Source organism: Aegilops tauschii, chromosome 2, assembly GCF_002575655.3.
Source record: "Aegilops tauschii subsp. strangulata cultivar AL8/78 chromosome 2, Aet v6.0, whole genome shotgun sequence".
Taxonomy (NCBI): domain Eukaryota; kingdom Viridiplantae; phylum Streptophyta; class Magnoliopsida; order Poales; family Poaceae; genus Aegilops; species Aegilops tauschii.
The window spans coordinates 652,603,687-652,616,764 of NC_053036.3; the positions used below are offsets into that span (position 1 = coordinate 652,603,687).

The following is a 13,078-nucleotide window of genomic DNA, read 5'->3' on the forward strand; positions in this document are numbered from 1 at the left end:
TCGGTCCTTCTCTGAAGACTCCCGAGAAGTTACCATACGAGAGGACCGAGGAGGAAACCACGAAGATCGTGCGAGCCGAAGTGACGAACTTCTTTGAAGGGGTGAAAGCAAATAAACATCCACCTCCGGAGGAGAAGGTAGATCCGGTGAAAGCAAAGCGCACTCTGGCTGCCCTGACAAAACCACCAAAGTCTCCGCCGAAAGGCAACTATGAGCGCATTATTGCAAAGACATTTGCCGAAGCGGATCGGTCGGGAAGTACTGTCAGTGATCAAAGGTTAAAAGAACGACGAGCTGGGAAAAAATTGCCCAGCTCGGCGAACAAGCGAACCAATTGTGCCCCCCGCTCAAGGTGTCTAGCGACATAGTCGCTAATGATCCGAGGATGGTGCCCGGTTATAGCAATCTTGGAGATTACCTGCCCGACGATGTACATTATGATATCTTGGAGGTGGACGAACACAAATACCATTACGGGAAGCCTCTCGTCAAAGATGAAAGATCTCTAACAACGATGATGCGAAGATTACATGATTTGTACATGAAAACCTACAGAGAGTCTGGGGGGAGGAATACTTTGACGCTGAGAGTTAAACCGGAGCATGACCTCGTTGGAATTGAACTGTTGAATGTTCCATTTGAGGAGTTCTTCCAGTTTTTCAATCAAAAGGCTCTCGATAAATCAACGATCACTTGCTACTGTCTGTAAGTAGTACTACTTTTGTCATTAAGTCTCTCTATATAGGTCAACTTTTTCATTGCATGTATTTATAATTATCATCACTATATTATGCAGATTGAAGATCGCCGAATTGAAGAAAAGACAAATCGGTGATATTGGGTTCATTAACACAAATCTCATAGATGCAACTGAAGTTAAATATCATGCCGAAAATACAGAGGCCAACTTGCTACGATCGTTGGTAATAAATGAAAACAAAGATATAATACTCTTTCCTTACAACTTCAAGTGAGTGTTACTGTCTTGTGCATATTCGGTTTCCCTTATTAGTCCAGATTATAGTAATGTAATTGATGACTTATGCATGCGTGCGCAGCTTCCACTATATTCTCCTAGAGATTAAGCTTGAGCAGGGAGTAGTAACCGTCTTAGACTCGAGACGAAAAGATCTCTAGGACTATGCGGACATGACTCAAATGCTCGAGAAGTAAGTTAAATCGATCATTATCCACCATATCAGCAACTTTGTTCATTTTCTGATATCAAGTAATTGTTTTCTTTGTCTGGCAGGGTTTGGAGAAAATTCACCAAAAAAGCTCCGGGACTGCCGAAGAAGCTGCAATTTAAACACCCGAAAGTAAGTACTATAGTAGCATGTTCCGCGCATCTCCTAGTGATTCAAGCGCTAGTTTCATCAATACCATTTAGCATGCTTGCTTATCAGTTTGATTGACCTCTATTTCTTGTAAAGTGGTTGTGGCAGGAACCCGGGAATAATTACTGTGGATACTACGTTTGCGAGTCCATCCGCTACACGACCTGTGAGCGGGGCTACTCTGACGAACAATATGAAGTGCGTAAGCAATAATATTCACAATTTTATTTTATTACCATCATTTGTGTTGAGTTTCATTTAATCATATATATATATGTATTGACCCCCTTCTTCAAATTAGATCTTTCGGATGCGGGATGAACTCCTAGCACCAGATCGTATGCGAGCAATTCAAGAGGAATTGGCGTCATTCTTCCTTGACCACGTGATCGCTGAAAACGGAGAATACTATGTGGACCCTGTGTTCTTACAATTTAATTAGGAGATTATATTGTAAGAGATAATTATGGTATATATGTAGCCGGTAGTGTCGGATAGATATACGAGAACTTGTTGTTCGACCAATCTCTCGGAGAAGGAGAGGTGGTCGATATCACTTCTCTCTGCATGCATATGTTCATGACGATCTGCTGTTTCCTTCATTTGATTACTAGCTAGCGTGTCTAGTCCTCTCCATACGTATATAGTACGTAGCATCGACCAAGCACGAAGATAAGAGAGGACACTTCTCTCTATTAATTAGCTAGCTAACACAATATATGAAACACCTAAATTAACCCCCCAAAACCCCCAACCCCCCCCCCCCCCCCCCTTCAAAAAAAAAAACAAAAACCCTAGCCCCTGAAATGCTGACGCGTGGATGCCTATTGGTCCCGATTAGTGCCACCAACTGGGACCAAAGGCCTTCCTGCCTGGGCTCGCCGCACCGGCCACGTGGAGGCCCATCTGTCCCGGTTCGTGTAAGAACCGGGACTATAGGGTTAGGGCATTAATAACGACCCTTTAGTCCCGGTTCAAAAACCGGGACAAAAGACCCTTACCAACCGGGACAATAGGCCCTTTTTCTACTAGTGATGTGATGCCTTTGATCAGTTGGGTTCATCCATTCCCACTATTCTTATCCATGCGGATAAGTTTCCATGTTGCTACAACAATATATTTACTTGCAGTTTTCTCCTGGTTTGGTTGCTCTATATGTACTTTATTACATGTTGTTTTTCAGTTCCTCGACATCCTTGGTTTGCTCACGAAGGATAGAATGAAGGATACCTAACGATTTTGTTCATACTATACTTTTCGTATGTGGCTTTGGCAAGAATTTTGCATGGTCTAAATTGTGTATGAACTTCATGCCAGGTTGTGGAGATTGAAATGTTATAGTTCCATCTATGATTCAGTATGACATTCGTATTGAAAAGAACAGGTTGGTGATCATTTCGTGTATAGAGATCTTCATAATTATTTTGGCACTAACATTCGTTTCTTGATTGTTCCTTTCATCTTAATGGCCATCTTGAATTTAGGTTTACAATATGCTACAGAGCAAGTAAATCCTTCATCTCAGATTGTGCACTACATCAAGATAAAATCATTCTGTGTAATCTCTAAGACGGGGTCCAAAAATCAATCAAGTTGAACAGAAAATATTTCCTCGAATGCATTCTATCCCTAACCCCACACGGGTCCACACAAGCTCAAACTGTCTTTTATCATGTCACTACAGTAATGTGAGGCAAACTCTGAAGCCCAACTATATTGGCTCAAAACATATAGAGATTGTGAATTCTCAAAGTGCAACGAATTGTAACAAAGTATATAATACTACATTTACCTAACATCCATCGTATGTAATACTTCTTTTCCTCTTTCATTAATTTTTTTCTTCATGTACTCATCGCTACTTACTCCCTCCGTTCCAAAATATAGCGCGCCTACATTTTTCGAGGTTCAACTTTGACCATAAATTTAACCAACGAGACCGACTGCGGCAAAAGTAAAAATTATATAATCGAAAACCACTTTTGAGTACGAATTCACCAGTATAATTTTTGCTTCCGCCGTAGTCGGTCTCGTTGGTTAAATTTATGGTCAAAGTTGAAGCACGGAAACCAAGGACACACTATATTTTGGAACGGATGGAGTAATATATAGTGCTGACAAAATATACCGCAACAACGCGCCGGGTATTATCTAGTTTACCCAAAAGTTGACAAATTTTTAGACGAATCTGCTCGATGGACGGCTCGTCGACGAGCTGCAGAGCAAGATCACCAAGAGATGGAGGAAATGGAGCATATTCAACATCCTCTTGCTTCATCTAAGACCATGATCGAATCCGATCCGGGTATGTGCATTGAGAAAGATGTGAGAGATAGGGCCGTAAGAGGAAAGAAAGACACAATCTTTCATTCATTCATTTTCTCTCTCTGGTCATTCTTCAGTTAAGATGTACTTTACCAACCAAACTGGCCCATCCGGTCACCTTTTAGAGCATCGACAGCCAGAGTTGGCAAATCCGACCCATCAAATGCCGGGCGTCGACAATTACCAATCATGCCTCAAAAAATGCATTCCACATTCGGATACCTCAAATTAGGAACCTTAAATCCATATTATTACATGCAATGTGAAACATAATCTAAGCGGAGCTCGTCCAGTTTCGCTCCCCGCTCGCTGGGCTCCGCCCTGGCCATGTATGGCGTCCGGCTGCGCTCCTCAGAGTGTTGGTCTAGTCGCCGGCAAGGTAGAGTAGGGCATGGGACATGAGCCGGCAAACGGGACTCAAGGCGCCGCCGTCTCCCATGCTCTACTCTTCCTCATCAGATGCCGAAACCCGAACGGTGCCGGTGGACGTGAGATCGGTAACGGATACGTCCGGGGATGAGCCACCGACGTCCACCACGATGCGGTTGCGTCGCCCGGACTGATGTCCCATACGGTGCACCGGATAATGCGACTTCGCCACGTCGACGTCGGCCGCCGCCGTGCCATTTCCTCGTGAGACGATGGTGCGTCCCGAATATCGACGCGCCAACGGAGGGGTTGCGCATCCACCGGCGCAGTCGGACGCCAGACGGACTGCACGGCCTCCAGCGAGGCAGCTACGGCTGGCCTAGCGGCGGATCCATACGCCATTTAGACGGACCCAGTGGATTCCGGACGGATGAAGTCTGAGCGTAGCCGTGCACGGGCCTCCTCCCGGAGCCCGACGGAGCGCAATGACCAGGGCCGGGCCGGCAAAATCCGGGGCCCTGTGCGAAATTAAAAAAACGGGGCCCTATTTCACAAAAAAATATGAACTAACGTGCAATTATAATGTATAAATATCTCACGGAAAAAATATTATGTCTATAATGTAATATCTTACATAACAATTGGACATATAAAAAGGCCATACCTATCCAACTCCCGTTTGCTAATTATTTGAACATCCTCATTCTTGTAGTATTTTTTGAAATGAAATCTGCAATGATATCCTCATAATCAATCTTCTCCAACACTTGACTCTCAAGAACCAATCTCTAATGAAGTAATGATCCCTGCCTATAATTAATTAGAAAATTAGGAATTAGGAGTATGAACCGAATTGAATCGAAAAGGACTCGCTAAGCACCTGAAGGCTAGCGTCGGTAACCGATGAATCTATTGAGACGATGTCGACGAGTCTGAAATTTGAGAAGGGGACGAGGAAGGCAACGGTGGCACCGCGGCTTAGTTGGCCTGAATCTGAAATCTCATCGATCCAAGGAGCAGGGACCGAGCGAGGGACGATGGGACGAGACGTTCTTTTCCTCTTCCTGTAGGCTGTAGCGTAGCCACGATCTGATCCATGCATGTAGCGATCTAGGTTGTCTTTTTTGATGTTAGCGATCTAGTGTTTTTTTATAGCCTTTTTTTCTGAGTGGTGCCTCGTCGCCTGACCCTCTCGTAGCGATCGGGAGGAGTCAGCGCTCTCGCTCGATGGGCCTAGTCGCTCGGCCCAGCAGCGGTTAACTATTACAAGACTTATATAAAAAATATGGGCCACTGTGGGCCCGGCCCTGGCAATGACTATGTCTTGACATGGTCCAAGGCCATGGCCCAACTCCTAAAGCTCGTGGCAGCACATCGGCTTGTGGACTGGAATCCTTAGCGACATGAGAAGGTATAGCGCTAGCCAAGGACCTAAACGCTGTCAAGACATAGTAAGGGGGTGGTCGAAGAAATGCATAGCGGAAGCGCTGCTGCATATGGAGCAATTGTCTAGGAGATCAAACTTTATCTATCTTCGTTTTTTTCTTGTAATTTAGTCCATGAATTTAGGAGCTCAAATGTTAAAGGGAAAATTGATTTTATACCCTTAGTTGGGTCACACTCGGCAGGTTTACCCCTAGTTTCCGAAAACCCTCGATTTTGCCCAAGCCGTTTGCTCCTCTTATGGTTTTGCCCTTCTGTCACGTTTCCATCCAGTTAGTGTCGTTTGACCGTGTGTTGACCGTCTATGGACTTTTCGTTGGACTTATTTGCCCCTGCTTCCTCACTCTCTCACTAGACACTTCCAAGTGGGACCCATCACTCAGAAAACATTCCTCTCTCTTCTCACTAACATGTGGGACCCACAATGGACCAAATATCTCTTAACGGACACTGCCATGTTGTAAACATAATATTAATTCTGCATTAATTTTTATGCAATAATTAACACCGCATAAACTAATTAAAACACCAGTAATTAACACAAATCAGTACTTTTTTTACGAGGAACACAAATCAGTACTTAATGTCGTATCATCTCGAATATAATTAATCATCAATCAATAATTGCCAGCTATACTAGCTAATTACATTGCGTCAAGTGTTAAAAAATGCTGGGTCAACGATTGAAAGGACGCCGTCGGTAGGACCAGGATGAGCTCGCCGGAGCCAAAGGAATCGGCGCCGCAGCTCGTCGGAGCCAACGGAATCAGCACGGGAGCTCGCCGGAGCACCCGGAATTAGCGCCGGAGCTCCCCAGATCCTCCTCGCCCGTGCGTCCCCATGACGGAAGCTTGGCCACCGCCGCTGCAGTGTGGAAGGAGGCCCGGGGGAGGGTCAACGGGGCGCTTTGGATCTGGGCCAACGGGGGGCATCGGTGTTGGCTGGCCCACGTTGGCGTGGACGAGGCTCCACGCGAACGTCGGCGGCTAACGGATCGAGAGGTGGACTTCTATGGGCGGCGGACATGGTGGCATTGGTGCTGCTCCCTACTACTGTTGAGGAAGAGAAAAGAGCAGGGTGAGAGACAGGGTGAATCGAGAGAGAAAGCGAGAGGGAAGGAGGAGAGGAAGGAGCACGGGCAGGGCAGCACTCACGCTCGGCCTCGACGGATCGGGGGCGGAGACGAGGTAGATCAGGGCCGAGACGAGGTGGATCTGGGGCGTGGAGACGAGGAGGATCGGGGTGATTGTCCTCCTACGGGCGCTCAAGCCCAAACCCGTTGGGATCGATGGCTCCACCACCGACGGGACCGCCGTTGGCCTCCCCCGCTAGCCATCGACGGGATTCGTGGCTCCACAGCCGACGGGATTTGAGAGAGAGAGGGGAAGGGGATCTGATACTAGGGTTTGACCGACGAGATAGAAACAAAAGTGAACCTTGGATGGTTTTCGGAATGATGGGTCCCACTTGGCAGTGTCTCACTAGAGAGTGAAGTAGGGGCAAAATGGTCCAACAAAAAGTCCACACACGGTCAACACACGGTCAAACGACACTAACTGGACGGAACTGTGACGGAAGGGCAAAACCATAAGAGGATCAAACGGGCTTGGGCAAAACCGAGGGTTTTCGGAAACTAGGGGCAAAACTGCCGGGTGGGACTCAACTAAGGGCACAGAATTAATTATCCCAATGTTAAATCTCACAATCTAACGAAGCATGCTTTGAGATTGGGAGCTGGTCGCCATGTTTGATTAGGTCAGCCCGAGTGGATTCCCTTCGTCCCTGTAAATGTGGTGACGGTTTGATAGTAAAGCTTCGCGGGATCGTCTAAAAAAATCACTTGTACGAGCCAGTTGGTCTTCTTCACGTTAGCAAAACCACCCACCTAAGAGCATCTCCAACAGGCGCCGAACGCGCCGCGCGCAAAAAACAGCTTTAGCGCGCGCCATCGCCTGGTTTGGCGCGGCGCGCAGCGCTGGCTCCAGCAGCCGCGCTAAAATGCAGCGCGCGCGCCGCTCCAGCAGCGCGCAAAAAATGCAGCGTGCGCGCTCATTCTACAAATTAGATGATACATCGGTAGCATAGATAAACTAGATAGATTGCATAGATTTTTTTTAAATGATACAAAGGTATTTTACATCGAAAGCATAGATTGCATAGATAAAAACGACAAACGATAAAAACTAGATAGATTGCATAGATAAACTACTCCAAGTCGCTATCATCATCACCATTATCATCCTCGGCGGTGTCGTCCGAGGTATCGAGCCATATGTCCAACCACCGATCATCGTCTGCCGTGAAGAACGACTGCCCACCTGCTGCAACGAGATCGGACTGCGCATTCACCAATGCCTTCCGCCGACGCCTGTCCAATCGCTCCTCGCGGCGCCTTCGCGTGTCCTCCTCGCGGCGCCTTGCCCAGTAGACTTGCTCGTAGGCGACGTCCTCCGGGTGGCGCCGGCGCCACTCCGCCATGACCCGCTCGTCCTCCTGGGTGACGAGGAGGCGGCGCTGCCGCTCGGCGTGCTCCGCACGGTCTTGTGCCGTGTTCAGACGAGGCGGCGGGGCGACGTCCAGCGCCTGCTGGAGCGTGTACACGTCTTGGAAGTTCATCTGCCCGCGCGGCCGGCCTAGGCGCCACGCCGCCGCGTCGTGCGCGCGGGCGGCCTCGTGCGCCGTCCCGTAGGTGCCGAGGCCGAGCCTGAGATCGCCGGAGCATATCTCGGAGTAGTAGCCGCCATTGGGGCGCAGGCGGACGCCGCGGTAGCCCGACGCTCCTCGGCGGCGCGGCGGCATGGTGGCGCGTCGGTGGCGGGGCGCTGGAGCGGTGGAGGCGCGCGTGGCAGAGAGGAAGAGGAAGAGGAGTCGTGGAAAAGGCGCGTGGCGAGCGCCGCATTTTATAGGCGCGCCGGAAGCGGTGCGCCAAAAATGGCGCGCGAGCTGGCGCCTTTTCGCGCGCGCGCAAACTGTTTCCGCGCGCGAGTTTCCCGCCACCGCTGGTGCGCGGCAAAACGTCCGGCGCGCGCTAAAAGTTGGGTTTACCGCGCGCGCGTCTTTTGACGCGGCCGTTGGAGTTGCTCTAAGCATGGTCCTGGAAAAATCTGAGCATGAGATGAAAAGCCCAAGGCCCAAGAAAAACACCATGGCAAATAATCTATATATATATATATATATATATATATATATATATATATATATATATATATATATATATATATATATATATATATACCAATATAAAAGACCCAAATGAGCAGATTCAATTAATCTCAGCCATCAAATCATGTCAATCCAACGGCCTAGATTGCTTCAATGTCGAGCGCTCAACAGATTTAGCGTGCAATTAATTTCATGCCAAATAATAATGCTAATCACATAATAACACGTAAATAATATCCTACTTAATATCTGCATGCATTTAATATATTTTTTAAAGTAATGTGCATTGCACGTACACATTGACTAGTTATATTAAAATAAGACTGTTCATGTGTTTGGCAGGCCCTCGGCTCTCAAATTATTACTCGCAAATTAACTTTTTTACGACAAACTCGTAAATTAAATGACACGTCGGCTTAGTGTTTTCAAACCGAATCCCAGTCTGACCCAGCGTATAATCAGGTTTTTTATAGGGGTATAATGAGGTGTCATAATAATAAAGGGGTTTAAGGCTACACAAACCCAATCGATCCGATCCATAAGCAATGGAGCAAAAGAAGGCCGCCGCCGCCGCCGCCGCCGTCGTCGCCAGCCTCCCCGTGGAGATGCTAGCCAACATCCACGGCCGCCTCAGCCTCCTAGACCGCCTCGCCTTCGCCGCCGTCTTCCGTGCCTCGCGCGACGCGTTCAAGACGGAGCCGCCGTGTCTCGTCCAGACCGGCGGCGCCCCGGAGACCGCCACTCTCTTCTCCCTCGCCGAACGCCACGCCACAACCTTGCGCGGCCCGGGGCCCCAACATGCCATCCTCGGCTCCTCCTGCTCCGGGTGGCTCGTCACCGCCGACGACCGGGCCCGGCTGTGGCTCGTCCACCCGTTCACGGGCGATCAGCGCGCGCTCCCGGCCATCGAAACCATACCCGGCCTCTACGCCCACCGCAGGCGGCAGGAATTCACGCTCGACGTGATGAGGTTTCTAAGGGGGCCGCCGCGGTACCCCTACCGCACCATGACGGTGAGAGCCGAGGGGATGCGGCACTCCCTCTACCGCAAGGTCGTTCTCTCCGACACCACCGACGTCGCCATGCTCATCACGGGGACGCAGTACGGCGCCGTGGCCTTCGCGATGGCAGGAGACGACGCGTGGAGGATGCCGCCCCCACCCCCGCTTGACAGCATCGAGCCCGTCACCACATCGTGGAGGCTGCACTCGCGCAACGGCGTCGAGGACGCGGTCCACCATGACGGCAGGTTCTACACGATCACATACTCCGGCCAACTGGAGGCATGGGAGGAGTGCGACGCCTACACCCGCGACGTGTTCACAAGCACGGTGATCGCGCCGAGGCTGCCGCTGCCGGCCGACCCGGACCACCGCAAGTACCTTGTGGCAGCGCCGGGCGGGCGGCTGATGGTCGTGCTCACGGAGTTGAAGGATCGGCGAACTCGCTCCTTGAAGGTGCTGGTCCTCGACGCCGGCAGGGAGGGGTGGAAGGAGACGCACGACATCGACACCGTGCTGTTCGTCGGGGTGAACGGTTCGCTGTGCGTGCCGACGAGGGAGCACCCGGAGCTCAAGGCTGGCTGCGTCTACTACTACAACCAGGGTAATCCGGGGGCGTGCAACGGCAACTACAACTACAATGGCGTCTGGGTGTTCAGCCTCAAGGATGGCATAGGGGAGAAGTTCGTGGTCCTTGGGCAGTACCGGAGCTGGCCACCGCCAGCATGGTTCGTCCCTTCCATCCCATGATAATAGATAGATAGATAGGGTGGTGACTGATTTCATTCATAGCTTGGATGGGTTAAGTACTACTCCCTCCATCCCGTAAGACGTTTTTTGGACACTGAAGTATTTCATTCATAGGATTTTCTCAAGATATATACATGTATACTGAGGTTTGGTTTCAGTAACTAAAGAGAAAGAACACTTGGCTAGCCTAAAGTTTGATGTAGGAGTGGAGCTTGCAGAGGCTCAGATTTTTTACGCCTCTAGATGATCACTTCACTTGAATCTGCTTATTAATTTTCAGGTCCGATGGCTGCTCGAATAGAAAGCTCATGTCCTATGAGCTTTAGCATCATAAACAAACTCCGGGATATGTTGGCATTTGAGTTTAATAATTACAATGCATTCATTCATGAGCACTGGTATATATGTTGTTGGTTGTATATCGTTTGAGCAAAGAATCGGCATTTGAGCTGTAGAGTGTTGTTGTAACTCGTTGATGCAGCAGACTGAATTCCTCACCTGCTCCAAAGAAACACTATTTATTTGTTTTTCACCAACAGAGTCCTGCATTTTTTTTGTCAAGACATTTATATAATAGTTGGGTTTCGGGGAAGAGGTTTGAGAGTTAAATGAACACAAGAGGTTGGTTTGCAACTTTCTTGATGCCTTGTAATTTCTATCGATATCAAACTGCAACAGAGCTTTGCTATGAAAAGCTGCACATGTTGTTCAGACTACTCTTCTGTGTTGGTTTTGCTTTGAGCAGAGTCAGTAAGCATCAGTTTGAAGAACAATTAGAAACAATGAACATGCACATGCTGTGGCTGTCTATGTCTGCATATTTTTATTTCGTTTTGCAGACGAGAATAATTGTTAGAAAAAGAGAGTCGGAGTCCATAATAATTGTATGAACACTAAAATAACCTTTTTGGTTATTACCCAAAAGGCGACAGGTTTTCAGAGGAATCTGCTGTATGGGCGGCTCGTCAACCGAGAGACGAAGGAAATGGTCATCTTCAACGCCCTTGCCTCGCTTCTCCTATGATCATGATCCGATCCGATACTCCCATCCGGGAGTATAAATATGTACATTGATAAAGATTTGAGAGCAATGCATTGCGTTGCTTCTATGGAGGAAAGAAAGAAGCAACCTTTCATTCATTCTTTTGCTCTGCTATGTCTGGTCATTGCTTGACAAGAGGGAAACTATCCTCTGCAGTTCAGACATACATTACCAACCAAATTGGTCCATTTCACCTTGATAATTAAGCATTTGATCCCCTAGATTGAAAGGAATCAAGCTGACGACATTTGCCGATTTCTATCTACTAAAGTAACGGCCACCATTTATGTTTTTCACTTTGCAATAAGTGTGGTCCTGTGCTGATGGAAAAAATAAACATACGTTGTCTATTTATATTGTTCACTTTGCAGTAAGAGTGGGTGCTCTGCTGATGAAAAAAATATACCAACGTTCTTACTCGGAGAGAGATAGAAATCGTAATAATTAAACTGCGACAAAGCTGGCTTTCTTTGATTAGAGCATCTCTAGACAATCAATCCTTATTATTTAGCCTCTTAGATGACCACTTATGCCTTAACTCCATATATCATGAAGTTATTAAATAAAACGATTTCTAGTTGAACTCCTAAAACTTGACTCCCTGGAAAAATTTCTTCGCCAATTCTTCGTTTTTGTTTACATACTAGTATATTCCACCTACATATTTGCACACATATTAACTCCAAACTTGATAATAAAAGTTCACACAATTCATGAATATTACAAATTTGAAGTTTATAAATCATTTTTAGATTCAAGCACATGAACGGATCTGTCGTGGAATTGTCACGACAGATGTCCTAGCGGAAGGACTTAGTCGTGGAGCCATCGCAACTAGGTTAGCTTAAAAGGGGTTAATCGGGACAAAGGACACAGAGAGTTTATACTGGTTCGGCCCCTTGCGGTGAAGGTAAAAGCCTAATACAGTTTGAGGTGGTATTTCTAGGGTTTCGATTACCAGGGAGCGAATACGCTTGACCTAGTTCTCAATCTCTTGTTTCTTGCCCTTAACTCGCCGCCGGGTCATCCCTTTATATACACAGGTTGATGCCCGGCGGCTTACAGAGTCCCGGCCGGCTCATACACATCGTGTCCGGCTCGGTGACTAACTAAGCTTGCCTTACAATACAAGTTATTCACATGGCGGTTCATCCCTTTGGGCCTCAAGTCGCCTCTGGGTCTTGAGCCGCCAATGGGCTTGCTATGACCTGCCATCTTCATTGTTAAGTCGCCGGTGGCATGACTCGGCCCCTCCTGGGCGGTTCATACCGAATAGTTATATCCCCAACAGGATCCAAATAAAATAAATAGCATAAAAGGAGCACAACAATCAAGTGCTATGGAGTATAGTTGCGGACTTAGAATCTCAGCACTAGGGGTGCCACGGTTCAAAGTTTAAACTAAACATCATCGTAATATCGATAAATAGTCTTAAAATAGCATAAATTTGATAGCTATCTAGTGTTCAATACATATAAAATATACTTTACAATTTTGTAGGGGGGTGCACCGGCACCCCCACTAGATCCATTGGAGTAGCAACTGACGCTTAACAAGATCATCTTGGAGCTGGATATGAACTTCTTTGTTCTTGATGCTTTGAAGTGCTGCGAAGAATCTATGTATCATGTTTACATCGTGTTCTCGCT

General features: G+C 47.8%; 2 protein-coding genes across 2 annotated transcripts; one reads left to right on the top strand and one right to left on the bottom strand.

The window, feature by feature from the left end:
* Positions 1-7,679: 7,679 nt before the first annotated feature.
* LOC109750573 (ethylene-responsive transcription factor 1-like) lies at positions 7,680-8,273 on the bottom strand. Its single transcript, XM_020309534.1, has one exon. It carries the CDS (start codon positions 8,271-8,273, stop codon positions 7,680-7,682), a length of 594 nt encoding a protein of 197 aa, XP_020165123.1.
* Positions 8,274-9,181: 908 nt separating this feature from the next.
* LOC109750574 (uncharacterized) lies at positions 9,182-10,387 on the top strand. Its single transcript, XM_020309535.1, has one exon. It carries the CDS (start codon positions 9,182-9,184, stop codon positions 10,385-10,387), a length of 1,206 nt encoding a protein of 401 aa, XP_020165124.1.
* The last annotated feature ends 2,691 nt before the right edge of the window (positions 10,388-13,078 follow it).